We start from the raw sequence: 25,048 nt of genomic DNA, 5'->3' as shown, positions 1-25,048 counted from the left end.
AATGTGAGCTGTAGATGGGTGTTCTTGCATGTATCACTTCTTGCCTATTGGAACTCTGAAACCTAGAAGCCAGTTTGCTTTAAGATAAACACCAAAGGGGTCTCTGTTCTGAGGTCTGATAGTTACCCTCTATTGACTTGCTGGGCAGCCAAGATGGGTTCTGACACAGAACCCAGAGCACAGAGGGGGTGATCAGTAGTCCCTGGAGTTGCAGGTTTGTTCCTGTTAGCTGTTTGAAGTGGCTTAGGAACCACATTGCCACGGTAGAGAGACAGGCATATCAGGGAAAGTAGGATGTATTGTACGGTGTAGGAAAAAGATCGGTGTGACATAATCCAGCGACTTAGAGAGAGGCACTGCCCTGGAATATGCAAAAATCAGTTAAAAAAAAGAAAATCAGTGTGTACTTGGCTCATCTTTCTTTTTGAGATAGAGAAGCACATCTTGCTTGAAAATGTTTCTCATTCTTGTTTTGGAAACAGTTGCATTGCAAGGATGTTCATCGTATCAGTAATGAATGTGGTATTTCCTGGTCACCTGCCATGTGCCAGTTCTGCCTGAAGTGATGAAATACAGAGAAAGACAGAAGTAGGGGTATGAACCCAGGAGAGGAGGAGGGAAAGAAAAAGCCCCCAAAGAGGCCGATACTCACGTCAGTCACTTCCTCTGTGCCTTTTTGGGTTCTCACTGAGCAGCTGGCATGTGCTGAGTTCTGTGCAGGCTGCCTGGGATCCACAGGTGAGTGAAACGGCACGTTAGTACAAGGGAGCCTAGCTGTAAACTTGGCAGCAGGAGGCATGCTGCCCGTGATGGCTGTGGTGTTGGGATCAGGACCCAGGAGAGGCGACCTAGGGGAGAAAACAAAGTGGAATCAAGGGCTGGCCAAGTGAGATGAAGACAGATGGAACAGTCCCCCAGGGGTCGCACAGAGAAGTGCTTGTGGGGTTGAGCATGAAAGGTGGAAAGAGAGACCATAAAGATAGGCAAGGCTCTTGAAAGGTATGTTGTCTCTTGCCTAAGACTTAGAAGTTCCACTTAAGGTTGTGGGAAAACTACTTAATGTCGAGTTATTTTTAGGAAACGGTGGTCATTTAAATGAACATATCAGAGGTAGAACTGCATAGATTCTTTTGTTTTTAAAAAGTTTCTTTTTTTTTCTTTAAAGATTTATTTATTTTTATTACAAAGTCAGATATACAGAGAGGAGGAGAGAGAGAGAGAAAGATCTTCCATCCGATGATTCACTTCCCAAGTGAATGCAACAGCCATCTGAAGCCAGGATCGAGGAACCTCTTCCAGGTCTCCCAGAGTCCCAAGGCCTTGGGCCGTCCTCAACTGCTTCCCCGGGCCACAAGCAGGGAGCTGGATGGGAAGTGGAGTTGCCAGGATTAGAAAAGGCGCCCATATGGGATCCCGGCGCGTTCAAGACGAGGACCTTAGCCACTAGGCCACACTGCCGGCACCAGATTCTTTTGTTTTTAAAAATCACAGAATGGGGCCGCTGTTGTGGCTATTGAGGGTGCTGGCATGCCATATGAGCACCAGTTTGGTTCAAGGCTGCTGCACTTCTGAACAGTGAAGTGCTTGGCTTCTGTTATCCAAGAGGGAGATCTGGACGGAGTTCCAGGGTCCTGGCCTCAGCCCAGCCCAGGCATTTGGGGAATAGGCCAGCAGATCTCTCTGTACTGTCTTGCTCTGTGTCTATAACGTTGCCTTTCAAATAAATCAAGCTTACAACAACAACAACAACAAAAAGGTAAGCAGCCTTCTGGATCCCTTCATGAAGCTCTTTTTGTGTCACACCCTTGGTGTGCACCAGCAGGTGCACACAGCACCTCCCAGCACTCTCACACATGGAGACAGCCAGGGACTCCTCAGCAGTTTAGAAAGGTGTTTGATCATGGGATGCCCAGATTGGGGCCAAGCCAGGAAGGCAGAACACAGGCAGGAGGGAGCTGCTAGAGGACTTTAAACAACTGCTCACAGTCCCAGGTTTCTCTCTGAGGTCATGGGAGTGATCCGAGATTGTCCTTTTGCAAGGTGCAAACTGGTAGATGTACGAAACTTCACCGAATCATACACATTGGCCAGAGTGGTTCATGTTGGCTTAATTTGAGTAACATGCCAAGACTAGACACTGGTATACTCTGCCATCAAGGGGTATCACTCTGATCTTCACCGTTGTTTTTTTTTTTTTCCGGCAGTGAAGGGTGACCGCAAGTGTGAACTGAACTGCCAGGCCATGGGCTACCGCTTCTATGTCCGGCAAGCTGAGAAGGTCATTGACGGCACACCCTGTGACCAGAACGGCACAGCCATCTGTGTGTCTGGGCAGTGTAAGGTAGGCGCCCTGGGCTCAACCCAGGTGAACCTTGGGGAATCTGCAACACTGGCTCTGCTATCATTGGTGGAAACTTGAGGTCTGATTGGTAGTACTTGCTTGGCTCTCTACCAGGGAGGAGGGTTCTTCCTCTTCCCAACCCACACTGGGATCCCTAAATCAAGGACTCTGTGAGAGGGACAGGGCATGGCAGTCTTGTCCCCACTGTCCTTTGGGTTGGGCCACATCCTCTCTGGCCCTGCAGTCATTAGGTGGTCTGTGTCAACTTCACAAAGGGATGCAGGAATCTCTCCTGATTGGCCTGGGCGTTCATCCTTTCCTGGGAGGTGAGGACTAATGGAGAGGGCCTTGACATTCGAGTCATCATCTTTGTGGGGTGCAGTGCATCTTAGTCAAAGGCGGTTCACAGTCCGGTGCCTTTTGTAGCCAAGGCTGTGGTTCAAACAGCAGAAGTCTTGTGTGGCTTTAGCCTCCATGGTCTATGCTAGGACCTCCCTAAAGCCCCCGAGGAAGAAGCACCTGGGCAGAAGGTACCATTCGGTGACAAGCAGGCGTCTCGGATGCAGTGGCACAAACACCACAGCCTCATGCGCAGCAGTTGGGACGCCTGCCTATTTGCTGTGTGTCATTCAGTGAAAGTGCCAAGAGTCCACAGCTCTTGAGCTGCGGTGCTTGTTGGCTGTGATTCCTGACTGTGGCTTGGCACCTGGGGGCATGACCACCAACCCTTCCCTTTGTGTAGGAGGAGTTTCCCCTGTAGGACACAAGAGAACTTACCAGAGCTACATGGACATTGTCAGATTTCCAGGGACAGTTAGCAAGGGAGGCAGCCACTGTTTGGCGTCTGAGGAATAAGCGGGAGAGAAGATCCTCAGCAATGTCGAATGTATCACCAGGAGGACCCCTAGGGGATGAGCCACGTTTGGCCTCTAAACCTTTACTCCTGGAGAGATCGCCAGTTTTCATGCATTCTCTTGGACAGATGGCACCATTACATGAGCTCTCCAGCTCCAGTGGTCTCTGCTGTTAACACTTAATGCACCTAAAATGATGACCCTTATGGCCAACCAGCCTGTCCTGTAGGAGTTGAGCCAATGGTCTTATTTCTGCAATGCAGATGTGTCCTGCAAGCAACTGAGACAGGCTGAGGGTCGAAAACCATGCCTCTGAAGCTGGGCTGTCTGGGTTCCAAACCTGTGCATTCTGCTGTGGGACTCTGCAGAGATTACTGACAATCCCTGTGTACCTGCAGAAAGTGGGAGGGTATTACTGGAGACCCAAGCTCCTCTGCACACCCAGACAGGACAGGGTCCTTGGGGAGTATGTGGCGTCCATTGGTGCTGCTTCTGCCTGGGCATGCCCTGCCATGTGAGTTCATTGTGCAAAGATAGCTTTGCATTCGTGCTGGATTTTTGTTCATGTGTGTGCATGTTCATTCAGGATTTGAGAATCCCAGTGTTTTTCCCACGAGTGCTGACTCATGTCTGGGAGGGCCTGACCATCAGCGAATCTGATGTAATACTGATGGTCCCTGCATCAACATTTGAAGTGGCACTGCCATCAAAAGAGCATGACCAAAGGACCTGGAATGCAAATATAGGACAGGAGCCACACAAGAACAATGAGCTATGGGCTCTTTCCCAGGGCAGTGCATTTCCTCGTGTCTCACAGAGCGTCTGAGCTGATGATGTCAAAGGAAAATGGCCATGTTTGAGGACTCGGGTCCCGGTTCCTACAGCTGCCAAACAGCGTCCACACCATGAGGCAATGCAGTTTGTAGGTGACGGCTGCCAAGAGGCTGAGGTTAGCACTTTTCAGGATGCAAGGGCTCGACACAGCTCGGATGTCACCAGGACCAGGGGACCGGGCTTTGTCACATACTTCCTGGGCATCAGAATTTCCATTGCAGTTACTGGATGGTCCGACCCCTCTATCTTCTCTGTAGGATCAGTTGGGTCTCTGCCATGGGTTCTGTTTACTTGGCAGTTTTCTAAGGGTCAAGTGCCAACCTCCCACAAGATGTCAGCTGCTGTCTTTGCCAGCCAGCTTGTGGCAGACAAAGCTGCTGCTCCATGGAATGTGTTTGCCTGTGAACTTGTCTCAGGAGGCCTTTCTCAGCCACACAGAGACAGGGATGCCAGCCTGCAACAGACACTAAAGAATGTGCTAGAAGCCCCCCATACGGAGAGCTAGGGAGGAGCTGGCTCTCCCTACAGCAAGACCAGAAAAGGCCCCCAGCCCATCCATGGCAGGCCTGGCTATTCTGCCCACTCCTAGGAGAGCCTATGTTTGTTCAGTTGTTATAGCTCCTCTGTGCTCCAGACTTGGAAATTGGGAGGGACGAGCAGGGTACAGAGGCTCCAGGAACTGGATCCTTGGGGCTGGGGGCCAGAGAGAGTGGGGTCTGTGTCCTGTCCCCTTGAGCTAGGTGACTCATGGTCTTTATAGGAGCTCAGGATTCGCCCAGAGGGGTCCTCAAACCAAGGATCGCTTGTCCCTGCCTGGGAGGGCATCTGGATCCCACAGCTTCTTTCTTGCTCAGCCCAGCCCCTGCCTCCAACCTCCGGAGGGAGAGTGTGGCCAGTGTTCACAGAGGCCCTGCCCCTCCTTGCCTCCCACATGGGGGCAGATGACATCTGAGCTAGTTGACAACATGGCCCTCCGTACTGTTGTCACACACCGTGCCGTGTTGCCATGATTTGTGTTGTCTGATTTTGAAGAACCTAGGCGGTTTCTGCTTTTGTGATTTCTGCCTTGCTGGGCTTGACTGGGAGCTGTGTGAGCTCCAGGCCTGACGGTCAACGTGACACCTGCAGGTCAGGCAGGCAGAGCCCTGCTCAGGAAGGAGAGTCCTGGCGTGCTTGTCAGATAAGTGGCTCACTGCCCTACAGCCCACCAGTTTGTACTTTTTGAAAGTTGCTTGCTTTGAACCCACCAATAGAAGCCTGCCAATTTGCTCTTTTTGCAAGTCAACAGATAAACTGACCAATCTTAACTGTATGGTTGTGTGGAATTGGCCTGAAATGTATAAAAACCCTGTGCTGTTCAGTCTCACTCTTCTTTTGCCCCTTCTGCTGCAGCTTTGACTGCAGCAGCTGGCAGCCTAGTCTGAAGAAACCACCTTTATGCGTTTGCATTGACTTCTGGCTCCTGATAATTTTCTGGGAATCGCAAAATCTGGGCACAACAGTCTCAGCCTTCAATGCTGCTGTAAAAATTCCCAACATTTCAGTTGGATGATTTCTTTTTATTTCTCATAACTTAACGAAAACAAATGAGGTTTGGCCTTGAATGAAAAAGCAGGCCATTGAACCAACAGGGTCACAGGGACCAAGAAACCAGACACCAGCTTCCCCAGGGACCAAACCTTCAGAAATCTAAGGTTTCCAGCCTTGATGATGATCTTGGTGGAACCAGAATCCCATTCCCCACCCCCCTATCCCACCCCTCTGTGAAAGGAAGAAAGAATATTTGCGTGGAAGAAGGGCTTCTGGAACAAGTGCCTGGAGACCTCCCATTGCCTGCCCAAGGAGGTGATGTTCTGCTGTGGCTTCATGTGTGGCAGGCAGGGTTGTCATTCCCCATGTTGCCCAGTACCGTCGTAAGGATGCTGTCTGCACCTTGAGCACAACGGAGGGTCCTGCACGCATGGTGCTTCTTAGGCGAGCCATCCTTCTGAGCACTGCGCAGCGTGGTGTGGGGAGCCCCTGTGCTCCCACTGTTCCGAGTTTTATTTGTCCAATCTCCTGTTTGTGAGACTTCAGACACAAAACGGGACTGGCCTGTCAGAGTGTTTGTGTGAGGCTCCCAATCCCTGGGAAGTGAAGTGTAGGTCCTTCCCCGTGTCCTTCTGGCCAGGCAGGGCCATCCCCCTGGCCAGCAGGGCCTGCTGGGCTGTGTCACCACCGTGTCCTCCGTGTGTCGGTAGTTCTGATGTGGGGCGTGAATCCAGGCTCTCAGGAGAGGTTGAATTTCAGGGAGTGAACTTGGTCTTGAATGCAGTGTGAGACTCTCTGGTTTGGGGTCACGGCTGGGCAGCTGAGTGCAAACAAACCACTCGAGAAATCCAGTGCCCCCTGGAACCAAGGCCTGCAAGTGCGTGGAGGTAAGGGAAAAAAAGGTTTTTTTTTTGTGAACTTTGCTCTGAGTGCTGTTGTGACTGAAGAAAACCGGAAGAAAAATGGCAGTGAGAAAACTGCAGCCTTGTGACAGGTGGTTGTACAATTCAGCTTGGGAAAAGCTGAAGGGCTTGTCATTTGCTGCCATTCTGAGCTCATGTGGCTCTCCGAGGATCTCCGTGACCACCACCCCTAGCCGATTGTTCTGGAAATGCTTTCCATGGTGACTCTCCAGAGCTCTGCATTCTAGTGGCCAAGTTGCCGAAGCAGCAAGATTGGGTCTGTTTCCTCTTCTGTCTTCCCCCACCTCCCCCCACTGCTGGCATCCTTTGTGGTCACAGGTCGAAATGAACCTACAGATGCCATTATGGACGTGAGTGGCTGGAGAACCAGAGCAGAAGTGATACTTAAGCCCAGACATTCCCAAGTGGCATCTTAATGACTGTGCCAAACCTGCTCCTGTTAATACGGTCTCAGAGAATTGTTCATTAGCCACCTAAGTACCACATAGAGTAATTAATTGGACAGTAGACATAGGTGCTCATTGTCATTCCCAGGACTAAGTGCTGGTGAGAAGTAAAAGCATCGGAAAAACATGACTTTGGTCCTACCCACCTTGAGCTCAAAATCTGGAAGAAAAAATCGTTAAGCAATCAGTTGATAAAGCACAAGGATTATGAATTCTGATGAGTGCTGTTATGTTAACAGGGTTTTACAGTGGTGTGTAGTGACAGCAGGAACGGGGGAGGTGGAGAGAGGAGCAGAAGACCTCTATGAAGGAGTCTGGGGGAGGCATACCCACCTACAGCCCAGCCCCTAGCCTGGGGTGGAGCCCTCCTGGGCACTCGGAGCCGGACCTTGCCATGCTCTGGACTCAGCCCCTAGCCCAGGATGGAGCCCTCCTGGGTACTCGGAGCCGGACCTTGCCGTGCTCTGGACTCAGCCCCAAGCCTGGGGTGGAGCCCTCCTAGGCACTCGGAGCCAGACCTTGCCGTGCTCTGGACTCAGCCCCTAGCCTCCTGGGCACTCGGAGCCCTCCTGGGCACTCAGAGCCGGACCTTGCCGTGCTCTGGACTCAGCCCCTACCCCAGGATGGAGCCCTCCTGGGTACTCGGAGCCGGACCTTGCCATGCTCTAGACTCAGCCCCTAGCCTCCTGGGCACTCGGAGCCCTCCCGGGCACTCAGAGCCGGACCTTGCCGTGCTCTGGACTCAGCCCCTAGCCTGGGGTGGAGCCCTCCTGGGCACTTGGAGCCGGACCTTGCTATGCTCTGGACTCAGCCCCTAGCCTCCTGGGCACTTGGAGCCCTCCTGGGCACTCAGAGCCGGACCTTGCCGTGCTCTGGACTCAGCCCCTAGCCTCCTGGGCACTTGGAGCCCAGAGCTTACTAGTGCTCTGGGCCTAGGAATCGGTGTTAAGTGTATCTTGTTCTCTGCTGTCCCCAACGTTGTAAGTGAAAGTGTGACCCTTTCTACCCAGGAATGTTCTAGTCTCCACATGACAATGCCACACTTAGCACCACCTTGGTGCACACATGCCAGCTCTGGCTATGGAAGTTGTCACTAAGTCATTGTTGACACAGTCGGTCCACCTCTGCTTGTACTCAGGCAGGCACTCCGGGAGAAGGCAGATAAACGAGAGTGGGGGCTCAGGTAAGGTTGCAGCAGGGCGTTCTGAGCCTCCTGGGGCCCCTTCCAGCTTTTCTGAAGAGGTGGATTCCACCCCCTCGGGGGAACCCGAGAGCGCTCTGTCTGTATTTACAGGGAGGACTGTCCCTGGTACCTGAGAAAGGTCCCCTCAGCCAGACAGTACACCACACCTACCCTCATTGGGCCCAGCGGCGCTGCTCCATCCAGCTAGGCAGGCAGCAGCAGCCGAGCAGATGTGGGAGTGCAGGAGTCACAGAGGCACACGGCTGTGCTGCCTGGGACAAAGACCTCTCTGCAGAGGCCAGCAGTGCACGACGGCGTGCAGCACCTGCTGCTGAGTCAGCCCATGCTGCCCGTGGCCAATCGTGTTGATGAGAAGCAGATCTTAGTAGTATTATTATGGTTCGTCATTATTGACGTGGACCACTATGACTCAGGCAGAACTACACGTCTCAGAGAAGGACCACTTACGACCCTCACACGCCATCTGTGACTATCATTTGAAATTGCAAGCGAAAGTCAGCTTTGCAAATAATGAGACTGCACACGTGGTGGGTAGGGAAGCGCCAGATGGAAGCTGGAATGCCACACACACTGCAATGGACACGGGTGTGCAATAGCTCGCCCTAGCTCATACACACCAGGAAATTCACACTACTGGACAGGCTCTTTCTGAGACCGGATTTCTTGGTGTGCCTGCCAGCTCATTCTTCTCCCAGGATCCCTCTTGCTTTGGACATGCTGAGAGCAAATCCTGAACACAGATTTTGGCTGCTGCTTCTCTCTCTTCCCGTGCTATGGAGCCCTTCCTCCTGGGATCTCTGTCGAACTCTGGAGTTTCAGGACACTGAGAATTTGTGGTGCGATGCTCTGAGACGTAGCTGCCATTTCTTGAAAGAGGAACACCCGCAGGCTGCACCCAGGCTCAACCCACAGCCAGCAGTGCTGTGGTGAAGACAGGCTGGCACACCTGGCTGGAATGCTGGGCGCCCTGGTGTGTGTTGACAGTCCTCATGGCAGGTGGCATGTTGCCCTCTGGCTCACTTCCCTTTAGCAGTGACCCAGGGTGGGTCCTGAGCTATGTGCTGTGGTTTTCCCCTTGTGTTTCTCTTACTTCAAGTGAGAAGCTTGGCAACCCAGAGTAGGGTCAGGTGGCAAGGTGGCAAGAGTGCAAAATTTGAGGAGGTATTTCCTGGTTTCTCAGGTTGCCTTGCATTCTGTTCCTTATCAGCCCTCCTCCCTGTGTCAGGGACTCACCCGACCCCTTGATCGCGGCCATCTCAGCGTCTACACGTTTCTTCCATAATGTGGCTGGTCTTTTCCTTCACATACAGGAGTTGGCCATGCCTTCCAGCGATTATTTGCGATATAAGTGCAAGGTTTGTTTGTTTGCTTGCTTGCTTGCTTTATTTGGCGGGAGGGTCAGGAAAACTTGGAATTTGTGCCTTTGTTGATAGGGATTGTATTTCTTTTTGCTGAAGTTTAAAATTGTTTGCATGGTCAGCTTAGCGGTTTTCCCTTGTTCCGTTCTGCATTTGTGTGTTTGGCCTTTCCATCCTGTGTGGTTTCTATAGTGTACAGTCTCCTCCACTTAGAATGTGTCCGACTATTTGGTAAGGCATGGGCTTTTTAAAAAAAAAATTAAAAAGATTCATTTTATTTATTTGAAAGGCAGAGTGAGAGCAAGGAAAAGCGAGGAGAAAGACAAGTGAGGTCTTCGGCCCGCTGTTCCGGCTCCCCTAATGGCTGCGGCATCCAGCACTTCCAGGAGTCGGGAGCTGCATCCGAGTCTCCCACGTGGGTGGCGAGTGCCTCCTTTCCCAGGAAGCTGCTGCATCTGAAGTAGGAAAGCCAGAACTTGAACAGGTGCTACTACGGGATGCTGACCTCACAGCTGGTGGCTTCACCCGCTGCTCCACAACAAGGCTTGGATTTGATTTCACCTTTTCTCCTGTGGTTTTCTGGTTGTCCTAGGCCCTCTGCCCTGCTGTCCATTCACAGGCACATGCGGGACCATGTACTGCAACAGAAGTAGCCACAGCGTGGAAGTGAGTGCTGGCTCCATGCCTGGATGGCTGACCCAGGGCCTCCCTGCGAGTCTTTGCAGTGTCCCCTGCGCTCAAGGCCTCCCACGCTTGGTGTCCGCGTTGTTGTGGCCGGTACCAAGTCTGTGGCTTTTCGGGGCTGCCCTCATGAGGTGCTATTCAAACTGACAACCCTGGGGCTGGCTTTGTCAAGATCTTATCAGAGCGTAGGAGGCATTGAAATATTAACACTCATGAGGATTTATTCACAGACTCAGAAGGAAGCTTGTTATCAGCTGTTTCCTTCTAGAAAAAAAAACTGGATTTGACAGGGGAAAAATATAACAGTTGCTGCCCTTTGTGGAAGCCCGTCGTCTTCCGAAGCAACAAGTGACTGTCACCTGTTTTATTTCTTTTTCCATCAAAGTTTGTCAGCCTGTCTCCTGATGAAAAGAAATGAAATGAGCCATCCCCCCCCCCCCACACACACACTTGCTTGTCTTTTATCTTGCCATTTCCAGTGTTTTCTTTTGCTTTTTTTGGGGGGGGGGGAAGGGCCAGGGGTAGAGGGAGAGGCGTGGTTTCCTAATAGAATCCCTACAGGTGCCAGGAGAAAAGGTTGATTTTCTCCCCAACTCACACTCACCGCAAGGGACAAGGCAGGGCCCTCGGTGGTGGCCGTGACTGTCATTTCTGGGAGTCTCGGGGTCAGGTGAGGAGTTTGTGGCACCGGGGATTGTCTGACTTTCAGACACCACCTGGAGATTCCAAAGGTGCATTGTCTCCCTTCAGGCGAGTGACGGGTTTGCAGTAAAGGAAGTTTGAACTCATCATGCCTCACATGAGCTCCTAGCAGCCTGCCCTGAACGCTTCAAGGATGCAGTGAGGCTTCAAGCATGTGATGGAGAGCTCAGGGCCAGCATTCATTCCTGCAGCAGCTTCATTATTCCTCCCTCAGAGCAACCCAGGTCCCCTTGGGGAGGCAGCAGATCCTCTGATGTTTTGCCAGTGGAAGTCTGTAGCATCAAGTGTGCGTGAGACTTAGTACTTTTATAGATCATGTAAGATGGTGTCAAGTCCTCAAGAGTCATTTAAAGATTGTGCGGCATGATATCAGGTACGCGTGACACTTAGCACTTGGTTTACAGATCACATAAAATGGTGCCAAGTACCCATAAGACTCAGTACCTCATTCGTACATCATGGCATCCATTACCTGTGAGACTTAGTATTTGATTTACAGGTTACATAACAGCACCACGAGCCCATGAGCCTTTGTACTTTGTTTCCAGATTGCGGCATGCATCAAGTACACATGAGCCTCAGTATTTGGTTTACACATTTTGTACCATCATATCAAGTATGCCTGAGACTTCTTGATTATGGTTTAGGAGGGCCCAAAGGGGTTCACAGCTCTAGGAGGATGGTGACACCTAGTGTTCAGTAGTAGAATTACATGCTCTCCTGGAAGAGAGAGCATGTCATTAGACTGGAAGCCAACGGGAATTATGGAAGCACAGTAAGGATGCCAGACCCAGAGCCGACCTGCCTAGGAAGCTGACGACTCTTTGATAACAAGTGACAGGGTGCAACTCCGCTTCTGGATTTTCAGGAACCCCCTGCTGGGTCCTGCAGTGGCTGTGGCAGTTCTCCCCTCTGCGCTCCGCCAGCAGGTGTCTCTGCCTTCGCTGTAGCAGCCATCCCAACCCCAGGGAAGGGATGCTGTCGCTCCGCCCCAGGGCTTTGATTTGCCTTTCTCTGCTAGTTGCTGCCTTGAGGAGGTTTCTCATGGGCCTATGGGCCTTTTTTGTGCTTCTTCTTCTTTTTGGGAAATGTCCTTTTGGCTCACTTGTCGTAACTGCAGAAGCTTCCAAGTTCGATGCAACCCCACTCCTCTGCTTCAGCTTTTGTTGTACCTGTCCAAAAAGAATGAGACTGACATGTGAAAAAGACCGCTGTACTGCCGTGGTCCTCGGTTCACAGCAGCCAGGATGTGATGCCATGCCAGGTGTCCATCAGCCAGGGAGAGAAGAGGTAGAGCACATATGGGGCATCACTCAGTCTTAAGAGAATGGTGGCATTGTGGGCGGCATAGATGGAACCGGCAGACATCACGTTACTTGAAATCAGCCGCACACTTGAGCATCCTCCGCCTCATTCATGGAAATCCAAAAACTCCACCTGAACACAGATCCATGACTTACACAGGTTGAAGGGGAGAAGAGGCTACAGGGGGGTCAAACAACAGAGCTGACAAATCAGCAAGACAGGAATGGCCCTGGAGCTGCAACCGTGCAGGGAGTGCCTGGCTCACCTGCCCGGTGGGCACTGAGCAAGGGAGTATGTGCCAGTCATAAATTCATGGGCAGGGCGGCCTTCGGGGGCTCTAGTTTAACCAGTTTGTATTGTATTTGCTCCCTGAAGAGCACACCATGCATCAAATACATAGAATTGTTTACCCAAAGCTTTTGGTGTTTACAGAGACGGCATAGGGAGCATGACATGGAGGGTTACACTGCTTCTTGGGACGTCAGCATCCCATGTTGCATGTTGCATGTCAGGATCGCAGGTGTGGCAGGGGCAAGTCTGTCCAAGGGAGCTGCTGTGGCAGGGACAGGTGTGTCCAGGGGAGCTGCTGTAGCAGGGGCAGGTGTGGCAGGGGCAGGTGTGTCCAGGGGAACAGAAGTGGCAGAGGAGAACTATGACAGAAGGCATGTGTAATAGGGGGCAGGAGTGTCCAGCGGAGCAGGTGTGGCAGAGAGCAGGTGTCGCAGGCAGTAGGTGTGGCAGGAGGCAGGTATGGCAGAGAACAGCTGTGACAAGGGGCAGATATAGCAGGGAGCAGGTGTGGCAAGGGGCAGGTGTGGTGGGGAGCAGGTGTGTCCAGGGGAGCAGATGTGGCAGGGGGGAACTATGACAGAAGGCATGTGTAACAGGGGGCAGGAGTGTCCAGCGGAACAGGTGTGGCAGGTACAGGTGTAGCAGGGGCAGGTGTGGCGGGGGCAGGTGTGGAAGAAAACAGCTGTCATGGGGGCAGGTGTGGGGCAGGGGCAGATGTGGCTGGGAGCAGGTGTGGCGGGGGCAGGTGTGGAAGAAAACAGCTGTGGTGGGGGCAGGTGTGGTGGGGTAAGCTGTGACAGGGGGCAGGTATATCAAGAGGCTAACTCCTTGTAGAGAGACATGTATTCATTTTGGTTGGGCTCTTCTTGCAGGTTCACTTTAGGTTTCAAATCTTCCAAAACCCAAAGTTGATGAGGAGGGGTGCAAGCAACATTCTCCTTTTTTTTTTTTTTTTTTTTTTTTTTAATTCAAAGCTTCTCTCTTTAGGGAAGGTGAATTGAGTACATCATTCCCAACTCGACTGCCACCCTCTTGCCCGGTCTGCCTGGACAGTCATGGACGGCTGAGATACTGATGTGACTGGAGGTATAGGAGGCCTCTGCCTATAGGACTGTCCCCCGTTGTCCCCCTTTGGTGGGGCCAGCCTCCTCTCACATACATGAGTGCCTCACCCCATATACTTGGAACTGGAGATGAGGAGATTTGGAGGATGCAAACAGCAAGGCCCCGTCCATGCATGTCCCTCTCAGAGACGCACAGGCTGCCAGGCTCCTGCAAGTGGAATGCCAGGAGCCAGCTTTGGAGAAGTGAGACGGGTATGTGAGGTACTTCTTCTGCCAAAGAGTGGGGCCAGCCAGGGCGCAGGCACACAGCTTCTCCACGGAGAGCCCACAGGATGGGCAGTGTTGCTGGGGCAGGGGTCTTCTGGCAACCTACGGTGTGTTCTTGAGAATTAGGGCATCGTGGCCCTGGCATGGCCTCCCCTGGACCAAACAGCACGAGTGAACAGCAGGAAGGCAACAGGTGCAAAGGCAAGTTCCCGAGTGAGTGAGTGGAAACTAGTGCAGGAGCTGGATGAACTGAAAGAGGGAGGTAAGCTGAGTTCATTGTCCTTTGCGTCAGAAACTCCAGTGTGTCAAAGAGGCGTCGGAGGTGAACTGCAGAGTTCTCTGGTGTCGAAGGAGTGGATCTGTCCTCATCACTTCCTGGGGTGGGAGGGCTTCGAGGGATTTTACTCTTTCCCTGCTGTTCTGTCCACCAGCAGGAGGCAACAGCAGGTTTTCATGTGGCAGTGTTGTGGGTGTTCCAGCAGTGTCCTCAGGAGAGTAGCATTTGCTGCACTGCCTGCCATCCTCATGGAGGCTGAGGCAGAGTGGGACATCCCAGCACTGGTGGCTTCGTTGAGGTCAAGGAGCTGGGCTGCGGCCCCTGCAGTTACCACTGCGGCTCCTAGATGGCGCTCACACCCCGGCCTAGCAACTGCCTGCAAGAAACTAACATTCTTGAGGCAAAGTGCTAAAAAGTTAGCTGTGTCCCAGGCTTAGGTGTGGGGACTGGTCAAAGGAGAGGGGATCAGACCCGGTATCATGACAGGTTAAGCCGGGACCCAGTCCCTTTGGGATGAAATCCTGGCTGCTGTCCTCACCACAGCTGTGGTTATGGCACAAATGACTCTCGCTCTCACCCACAGCAGGCGGGACTGGAGGACTCCAGGCTCTGGGATGCGCTGTGAGGCCTTGTTGTGCTTGGGCTTCTGTTCCAACCCCTGGATTTTCTGGCCTGGGCAGGGCAGCCATGGCTATTGCAGAAACAGCTGCCCACTTGAAACTTCAGCTGTGCTCCCAGCCCTCTCTCCCTGATGGGGACTCGACTCCACCATGTACTGTGTGACTCCCCATTCACTTACAGAAGCCCGCCTTGGAGGGTGGTATCTGGTTGTGGTCATGAGGACGGGGCCCTCAAGAGAGGATCGGTGCCTTTAGGAGAAAGGATGGCTCACCCCTACTCACACCCGACCCAGGACCACCTGGAAGTCTGGAAAGGAGCCCCAGGGGCTGGTGCTGTAACATAGCAGGTAGAGTGATCAAGCCATTGATCTCCCACATGGGCCGTCTCAGTTACTTCACTTCTGATCCAGCTCCCTGCTAATGCCCTGTGAAATCAGCAAAAGATGGTCCAAGTGCTTAGGCTCCTGCACCTGTGGGGGAGACTTGGAGGAAGGCACATGGCTTTGACCTGGCCCCTAGCCAGTGTGACCATCTGGACAGTGAACCATCCAATGGAAGAAAATGTCTCTTTTTCTCTGTTTGTAACTCTTTCAAATACATACATACATAAGGAGAGAGAGAGAGATCTAAAAAATAGCAGTGAAGTCATTCACACCTCTCTGCTTCTCTAGGAAAGTTTTTTTTTTTCTTTCTTTCTTTTAAGGAATAAACCCAGGACTTGTACCAGACAAGGCAATCTCTGTCCACTGATACATCTGAAGACCTTTGTAAAGCCTGTCCCACATCCTGGACTCCTTCTCCAGCCCTGAGCTCCAGGCTGAGCTGCCTGAGGCCCCACATGTGACAACTCACTCTTGGGATGCTCTAGTTTGTAGTTTATGCCTGTTAAGTCAACAAAATGGAGAGAAAGATCTGAATTGTAACTGGCAGTGGGAAGCAAACCTGTTGAGAGAGAGGAAACATTTCCCAGGCGAAGCACAGCCATCACAGGGCGCCCAGGTGGACAGGGAGTGGCAGGGAAAGGGTTGCTGGGTGCCGGCCCACTCTTCTGCCTCTGCCATGCTCACTCCAACTGCCACTGCTGACGGCAGTGTCTTCCAGAAGGGACAGCGTTAGCACCAAAGTGTTGCCAGGACCAGCTGGGTTACTGAGTAAGATCCTAAAGTTGGGGTCTCAAATGGGAGAAGAAAGACGCCCCGTTCTAGACCAGACACCCAGAGTAGGCCCCTCTGGTTTGAGTAAGTGACCACCTTTGCTCCCTGCCAGTCACTTGGATCATGGCACCATTTACATGTTGCATGTGCTGGGTGAAGTCTCCCAAAACAAGAAAGGCTAGACTCTCCTCTCCTGACCCGCAGTCCAAGTTTTTTGTTTTGTTTGTTTGTTTAAGATTTATTTATTTACTGTTGAAAGGGCTGATTTACAGAGAGAAAAACAACTAAAGGGCTTCCATCTTCTGGTTCACTCCCGAAATCGCTGTAATGGTTGGAACTGAACTGATCTGAAACTGGGGGCTGGTAACTGCTTCTGGATCTCCCATGAGGGTGCAGGGACCCAAGCACTTGGGCCATCCTCGACTACTTTCCAAAGACACAAGCAGGGAGCTGGATGGGAAGCAGAGCAGCCAGAATACAAATTGGCATCCATACAGGATCCCAGCACATGCAGGTGGAGGATTGGCCACTGAGCCATCGTACGTGCCCCAAACCTTGGACCCTGATGTCACAAGAGGTACAGGGCTCCTGCCTCTTGCTATCTTTCTGTGGCCTGATCTCTGGCACCCCAACAGCAGTGGGCCTCTCCTTCCCTAGCATCAAGGGGATGGCTGATGGGGTGAATGATCAGCCTGCTGTTCTGAGCTGACAACTACGATGCTAACAGAGGAAGGAGCCCACTCGCCAGCATTTGCAGAAATACCAGTATATACCAGAAATACCAGTATATATAAGAAGAAATCAAAGTGTGTGTTTGTGTGAAGCATGTTGTTGGTTCCAGATAACCACAGGAGTGGATTAAGTGGTCTGTTTCAGCACTAAAGCATGATGACTATTCTTCCAAAACGAATGTGTTGATGTGTGTCCCGTGTTGAACTTATTATGCCTCTGCCAGCAGGCAGGACGGCCTGTGGATAGGTTTGCAGTCTAGAAACAGGAGCTGGCTTCCTCCCCCTGATGGCACTGCTGAGTGTGAAGGAGCTGAGTTATAGTGGACTAGGCCCATTTCTGTCTGTGTCTGGGCTACAGACTCTGGAGAAAACAGGAAATGGCTAGCTGGGACAGCGATGATTGTTCCACACATGAGTACAGCTCAGTCTCAGGTTGCGCTTGGTGCTCAGGCCACCTCACTGGCGGTGTCTGTCCCTCAGCACACTCCTAGCAGGATTGAGGAGACACGTCTCCATTTACCACATTGGAAGTCAACTCCAGGCTTCCCATGTCCATTATGTCAGCCACATTGGACTCCCTACCATGGAGTTCTACAAAGAAAAACTGAGAAATATGGATGTTTGTAGTCCTGTATCAGTTACCGCTGTGTGACTTAATACCCCCAAACAGAGCAACTTCAACACAATAATAAATGCTGATTACCCCGTAGCTGCTGTGAGGCTAGAACTTAGGAACCCTGCAGCTGGGGGCCCACCAATAGGACCCACATGAAGTTACAAAGAAGCTGGTCTGTAGGCCTCTGAAGGCATGGCTGGGACTGGAAGATCTGTGTCCCAGATCCATGGCCCTCTTATGCCCAGGAAGTTGGCACTGGCTCCGAGCAGGAGGCCGCAGCTCCTCCCGACGTGCACTGCTATCAGACAGCTCGGGTGATTCTGCAGAGGGTCCCCTGGTTTCCACAGATGACACAGGAAAGCATCGATAGGCGTCCCAGTGCACACTGTAAGCAGCCTTGGCAGACACGGTGCACAGTGTGACCCAGCCCTGGCAGTCAAGATCTACCCATCTGACACAGGTCAGCATTGTTCCTGGGTGAAGGAATCTCGGAGGGCCTGAACAGCAGGAAGCCAAGAACACCAGAGTCTGTCTCAAAGAGTGACTGCCACACCGCCCTCAGAACTTCCTGTCCTTTCCATAGAAAATTCTCAGAGTGTTATTTCACGTGGAGAACGCAGTGTTCTGTTGGGGTCAGAATTGTAATGCCTGCTGAGCAGCATCATGTTGAATGTAGGTGGCCCTGTTGGAAGAGCCATTCCTTCCTGAATGCCCGACTCGGTGTTTGTTTGAAATCTAAAAGATGGTCCACTTTTGGTCATTTCCAAGTCGGATCTTCCTCCTCTGTGGTAAAGCCATGTGGTGCTCCTGCTTTTCTTCCCAACTGTCTGCAGGGAAGACAATTAAAGTAGAACTGAGCTCTTCCCACCAAGTCATCATTCGCAGCCACCATCTTGCTGCTTCAAATGCTACAGTCAGCTCAGACCACATCTCCCGTGTGGGTGGCAGAGGCACTGTTATCTGAGTCATCCCAGCTGCCTGCCAAGGTCTGGATGCTCTGGCCTGGCATGAAGTTCTGCACAGTCATGTCATTGCCAGAGGGTCTGAGGCTTGTTTTGTGCTGAAGGGAGAAGAGCTGGAGTGTCACGTGGCTGCCCCTCATAAAGCCCCTTCCGTGTGTACCAGATGTGTCAAGGAGAACATGCCTGTTGACTGTAAAGCACTTCTCTTTGTCTACCGGAGCCAGCCCCAACCACAGTTCCCCTCCTGGAGCTAAATCCAATATGAAATTCCTTTTGATGTTTGAAAACCACTCTTGTGGATGGATCTCCTCCAGCTGTTCCAGCCTAAACATCTAGTGTTTATTTCGCCTTCTCCTTTAGGAACCAGCTCCAAACCCTATGCCGCCTTGACTTCCAGCTCCCTATGCAGATCTGGCACCTGCTTGTTTGAGTGGCAGGTGTTTGTTGCATGCCATCCTCCACTGGCAAGGCAGTTGCAGTTCCTGTCATCTGAAACAATGGCGTCAAGGGACTTGTTTGTTCCAGTTGGTCTGGAAGTTGCATTGGTTTTCTTTGCTGTCCTGTTGAACTGTCAGATGTGTTTTGTCTGTGATTAGCTAATGTGGCTGGTTTTTGTTGAGGGCAACTGTTGTTAGCTCAGAACATCCCAAACCTGTATTCACGTCATTTGTTTTATTTGAACCTCAGTCAGAAACTTTGTATTTATCCTCTTCCTCATCTTCTTGGTCAAGTTTGTGGTTCCTTCCCAGAGAAGTCACTTGGAAGTTTGTGATGCCATTGACTTGGCTTTGTGTCCTCTTGAGTTTGGATCTGAGTTACTCCTCTGTTTGTATCCACGTTGCTCACAGCATTGAGGAGTAGAACCATGTCCACAGCAAGGCTGGGTGCCTGATCCAGGACGCCACGTCCCCTAGCCCGCATCCCTTCCATCGGCTCCCAGGGGCAGGTCTCCAGGCACCCAGTGCCTCTATCATGTCTGCAGGAATTTCACGAGAGACCTTGTCAAGTATCTCCATGAATCAGTGCATGCTGGATTCTAATATCCTCTGCTATTTTGGTGATTTGTGGCTGAGGGGAAGGATGGAAATGGGACAGACCAGGGACAGTTCTTCCTGTGCTCCAGTGCCCAAACCTCAAACCCTTTGTCAAGCCAGGGTGCTACTAGGCTGCTAAATTCACATGTCTCTGGCGACCCTTGCTCTGACCCCTTAGCAGCATGTTATAACCCTGGCTAGACTCCAGATTCCTTACTGCAAGCCAGTTGCTCCTCGAAGCCCTTGTGGCTCCTGCCATGAGCTTATAATCCTTGTCTGCTCACCACCAAGCTTCATGGAGGTTTGTAACTGAAATCGCCAACTATTTGATGCTTAGATTAGGAGTTTCCATACAAGAAACACCCATTGCACTTCCCTGCTATATCAAAGATCCCAGACATGCCTGTGACAGGAGTCGGCCAGCTTTGCTCTCTGCTGCCAAGTTTCAAACCCAGACCTCTCCAGAGCCCCAGTTGCCCAGCCTTATGCATCAGCACCTCTGATTTTGCCATTGGTGTGGGCCCCTGCCCTGTGCCCTGGCATGCACTCAGCCCTCATTCTCATTCGTCATCCTGGAGCTCTAGGCAGAGCTCACGCCGTACCTCCTAGGAATGTGGGGAGGTGTCAATCGTGGAAGAACAGACAGGACTGAGTTCCACTTCCCACGCTGCAGGTGGTCTAGTCCCATACGGTGCCTTCTCATTTGGAAGCTGCCTGCATGCTTTATTCTCTCTGTGTGCCCACCTAACTTGTGGCAGTGAACCATGGTCATTGTCCATGGTGACACGAGTGATGCTGCTACACATTTCCCTCCCAGCTGGGAGGAGCAGGGCAACTGATCCTGGAGTTCAAGGATTTGCTGTGTTTTCCTGGGATGAACCAACGGTCCTCTGGACGTGGACATTTGTCCCTCTGATCCCCACGGCTTGGGAGGTGCAGGCCTTCTGCCCAGGAAGCCGCAGTGTCCTGTTCCCAAGCCTCCTGCCTCTTAGTAGTCTGCTGCCTACTTCCCAGTTGTACCGTGGTCATCCAAAACTGTAGCCTTCAGCTGGAGTAAGAGGAGAAAGCACCACATCTCAGGGCCTCACCAAAGCTGGGGAATTTCTGTTCCCCTGTGGTAACAGTGAAAAGACACATCAAATGCTTCCCGCATGAAGTCGTATCTGTGCCACAAGTATTGCTTTCCTGGGGAGTAAGTCACTCAGAATTATACTCAGCCCCACCCCCCAACCCCCAGTGTCCTGGATCCCAGGAAACCTTAGCCATGAAAAATTTTCAGGATACAAGCCTATGTCCAGTCATTTTCAAGTCTATCAGTCTTCTTGTTCTTGTTTTGAAGAAAACTTTTTTTTTTTTTAATTACTGTTACCATTCATTGGAACCAGGCTTCCCGGAGGGCATTGCGATTGACTCAGTGTTTCCAGTCCAGCAGCAGGCAGCGGCCTACCTGTGTCCTGGCTGGGACTCCAGGGTTTGACACTTGGCCTGCTCATTACTCAGGGGGCAGTGACAAGGACATTGAGACAGAGAAAAGGCTGGCTTTCGAAGTTGCTCCTGCTACCTTGTGGGGGTTTCAAGGCCTTTCCTGAATGGCGAAGTGAAAGGGCAGATTTATGCATTGTTCTTCTTCCCACCTCTTTCTTCAACTGCGCGTTCAAGGAGCCAAAAGGAAAGAGGACTCGTGATTTAAGCTCTGAGGGACTTGCATTGAAGCTCCAGATTTACATCTGTTTGGACTTTTTTCTTTGCCAGCCCAGGCGCCTGAGTGTCCCCATGTCACCGGCCACACTCTTGGCTTTGTTCCCTGTGTTGGAAAGGACTTTGTCTTAATCATGCCCTCACAGTGGCTCTGTCACCATCTTACATCCCATGTCCCCGGGAAGAAGAAGTTCTGGGAGGGGACACTTGCATGGGCACTGACATCGCGGCTAGCAAGAGAGCCACACAACACAGATGTGGACGCTGTAGCAACAGTTCAGTATAGCAGGCACGCAGGAGACAGAGCGGGTACCGGGTTGACTCATTTGACTTGTCTGTCGTGATCACATCCGTCTTAGTAGAGGAGGAGACTGGGGAATCTGGTGACTTGTTGAAGGCCATGAAGCTAATCAGTGCTCAGGTCAAGGACTTGCAACTCTTACATATGGTTCAAGGGTTCTATTTAAGGTGTTCAGATTTCCTGTGGATGAGACTTTGGAGTGCTTCTGCTAAACAGAGGCAAAATGTGCAAGTTGCTGATTTCTAGATGAATGCCCCCTCTCCCCAACCCTGGGCCTGGGGTGGTTTGTGTGCTTCTATTCCTTTGCTGCTTTCCTGCTGTCCTGTCCATGCCTCTCCCGAGACTGACCACTGCGATACACCAGGCCCCCCTGCATGGGTGGGACCTGGGAGTGAGGGATGGGTAACTTTCCAGCATGGGTGAGTCCTTGTAGGACACTTGGGAGGGTCTTCTGGGGGTGGTCCTCAGTGTCCCCAGGTCTCCTGTTTGCTTCGTAACAGCACCGCCCTGCTCTGTCTTCTGTCACTAGTGTTTGCCACAGCATCTAGTGGATACACCTGGCTTCCAGCTCCCATTTAGTGCACAGGGCAAGCCCTGAAGTAGTTGACAGCACATTTTCCTTATCTATGAAATGGGGACATCTAAAGCTTCCTTGCTGTGTGCTGCCAAGGGTTCAAATAAGATGGCCTAGACTGTGCCCTGTGGATCCTGCCTGGCAGGGTTTGGAGCTGGGCCTGGACGTGGTGTGTGCATCCAGCCCTGATACATACAATCCTTCTCATGATCCACGCACACCACAGGATCACTGTAGGGAATTGATACTGAGGCTTGCAGGAGGCCCACTTGGCCTGGGATCCAGGAATGTCAGCCCTCAGTTCTCCCCACTCCCAGCTCCCAGTGAAACCCCCTCCTCCAGCCCCTTGAGTCTTCTGTTTTCCTCAGTGCGTGAGGTGGGCGACCCAGCTTCCTTCTCTAGTGGGCCGAATTCTGAGTGGAACTTCCAAGCCCAGTGCCAAATCCAGGCTTCTTTGGGAGTCCTGTTTGCTGACCTGTGTAAGAGATGGGATCTGTTCTGAAGAGGGGTTGATTCTGCAGGAGATGGGCTGCTGTGAGTTATTCTTATAAAGCACAAGTGGTGCTGATTGCAACCGTGTGCACTGTAAACTTTTGCTTTCTAAATTTAGCCGAGCTAGCTGGAGAGGAAATGCAACTTTTGCCACAGCAGAGCCGGCCTTGCATGCAACCATGGGGAGATGGGAGCTCAGCAGGCAGATGAGTTGCAGATGCTCCCCACTCGTCAGGTCTGTTTTGTATCCTGCATCTTCAGAAGGCAGAATTACAGAGAGAGAGGAAGAGACAGAGATCTTGTATCTGCTGGTTCATTCCCCCCAAATGGCCACTGGGTCCAGGGCTGTGCCAGGCCAAAGCCAGGAGCTTTTCCAGGTCTCCCACTTGGGTCGCATCTTCTGCCACTTTCCCAGATAACATTTGCAGAGAGCTGGATTGGAAGTGGAGCTGTTTGAACCTGTGGCAGTCCTTGTGTGGGATGCCAGCAGAGCAGGCTGCAGCTTTACCCACAATTCTGGTCCCAAAGTTTTCAATACTTAAAAACACCCTGAGGATAAAGGAGTTTTCAGAAAATTTTTAAGTCATTTTTTTTTTGAGAGGTAGAGCAGCAGAGAGAAAGAAAAAGAAGCAATCTCCACCTGTTGCTTCCTTGCCCAGTTCCCCTCAGCCCAGCGCCCTTGGTATTAACTCCTACCCATTCTGGCCACTGTGTGCCCAGTTTCCTCAGCACTCTCCATGCCTTCCTACCTCCCTGCATTCGCCATGGTCTCCAGCTGTTCAAGGCCCAGGACTGGAGTTGCAGCAAGTCCAGGCACTGTTTACCTCCACAGAGGATCATCAGGGGGAAACGTTACACTCTTCAGGAGCGCTCATGCCAGACGCTACAGGCCCCAACCTCCAGCAGTTCGGTGCATGACACAGTTGCCTTGGCCAGGCCAGACCAAATGATGTTGCAAGTTGAGCCTCTGCCTGAAGCGCGAACATCTCATGTGAGTGCTGGTTTGAATCCCAGCTGTTTCACTTCCAATCCAGCTCTATGTTAATGTTACAGGGAAAGCAGTGGAGCATGACCCAAGACTTTTGGGCCACTGCAGCCATGTGGGATGCTTGGAAGAAGCTCCAGACTCCTGGCTCCAGCCTGGCTCAGCCCTAGCTATTGTGGTCATTTGAGAAGAGAACCAGTGAATGGGAGATTCTGTCTGTAACTCTGCCTTTCAAATAAATAAAATCAATGTTAAGAAAAAATGGTATTCTGGGTCACACCTGCATGTGCTCTGCACAGATCCCCACAGGTTTGAGTCCTGTACCCAGTGTCCATTTGTCCGTGTCAGTTGGCATGCTTTCCGTTCTGTGTCTGGTACCAGACCTGGTCCTGTAAATTGAAAAAGCCTTTCCCTGGCACTAATGAAGTCACTTTTTCATGAGCATCTGCAATCTCATAGTTGATGCTTCTGGGCTGGAGGTTTTAGGGATGAGAGGCACACATCATGGGACCATGATGCTAAGTGCCCATATTTCCTCATTTACCTTCTTTTTTTTTAGTGGTAAACAGACACAGTTCAGGAGGAGGCACAGGCGTCATGTGTGTGGATGGTGATTTGGCTTAACTTTCTGCAGCATATGCCTCAGCTGTTATTTGCCATATTAAACAAAACAAAACAACAACAACAACAACCCTTCATGCCTTACATTTCTTCCTGGGCTCAGTCCTGTCTCTGGAAATACTCACCTGCCTCTTGTGTTTCATGTAAAGAGAGCTGTTAACCTGATGTTGAAAATTTTAGGGGGTCCGGTACGGTGGCGCAAGTGGTTAAAGGTCCTCGCCTTGCACGCCCGGGATCCCATATGGGCGCCGGTTCTAATCCCGGCAGCCCCGCTTCCCTTCCAGCTCCCTGCCTGTGGCCTGGGAAAGCAGTCGAGGACGGCCCAAAGCTTTGGGAACCTGCACCCGCGTGGGAGACCTGGAAGAGGCTCCTGGCTTCGGATCGGCATAGTATCGGCCCGTTGCGCTCACTTGGGGAGTGAATCATCGGATGGAAGATCTTCCTCTCTGTCTCTCCTCTCTGTATATCCGCCTTTCCAATGAAAAAATAATAAAAATAAATCTTTGAAAATTTTAGAGAGTAAGAGAGATTGAAATCGAGAGCCATGTCCCACCTGCTGGCTTACTCCCAGTACCCACAACAGTCAGTGAACCAGGGCCAGGCTGAAGCAAGGAGCCAGGAATTTCCATCTAGGTCTCCCACATGGATGGTAGGGACCCAAGTCCTTGGGCCATCACCCGATGCTAAGAATATGCATTCACAAACAACTGGATTTGGAAGAAAATATAACTGGGACTTGAACCGAGCTCTCTAATACGGGTTGCAGGATCCCAAAAGAAATCTTAGTCACTATACGAAACACACAGCCCAGCCTGCATTTGTTCTTAGTACAGTTTAAATATTTTCTATATCAGTATCTATGGAGATCTCTATCATTTGTAATGGTGATTTCATAGTATATTAAGTACTTTGTACTTTATTAAATGTCTACTTTTTGAAGTTCAAGTTGCTGCATCAGTACCTCCCCCAAAAAATATTAGCATCATGCAGAGACTCACATATGCCTCATGAATTTCAGTATGGCTAGGCAGGCCTTGGCACCCAAGGAGGCAGATCAAGTTCTGTTCCTTGAGTCGCTCACCCATCTTGATCCCTTCCCACAGTGATGCCAGCAGGTGCTGTGAGTCCTGGCTATGGGACAACAGCGTGAAATGCAAGCACTGACACATAATATTTCTCA

General features: G+C 51.5%; 1 protein-coding gene across 1 annotated transcript in view; it reads left to right on the top strand.

The window, feature by feature from the left end:
* Positions 1-25,048, top strand: part of THSD4 (thrombospondin type 1 domain containing 4) — a 324,275-nt gene that overhangs the window by 136,401 nt on the left and 162,826 nt on the right. Inside the window, exon 6 of the mRNA XM_040968485.1 lies at positions 2,205-2,341. Coding sequence (XP_040824419.1) covers positions 2,205-2,341 — 137 coding nt within the window. The remainder of the gene's footprint in view (positions 1-2,204; positions 2,342-25,048) is intronic.

This window comes from Ochotona curzoniae, unplaced genomic scaffold, assembly GCF_017591425.1.
Source record: "Ochotona curzoniae isolate NIBS_2020 unplaced genomic scaffold, NIBS_Ocur_1.0 scaffold_4701, whole genome shotgun sequence".
Classification (NCBI taxonomy): domain Eukaryota; kingdom Metazoa; phylum Chordata; class Mammalia; order Lagomorpha; family Ochotonidae; genus Ochotona; species Ochotona curzoniae.
Note: the sequence above shows the minus strand (reverse complement) of the source record. Positions and strands in the feature narration are given on the sequence as shown.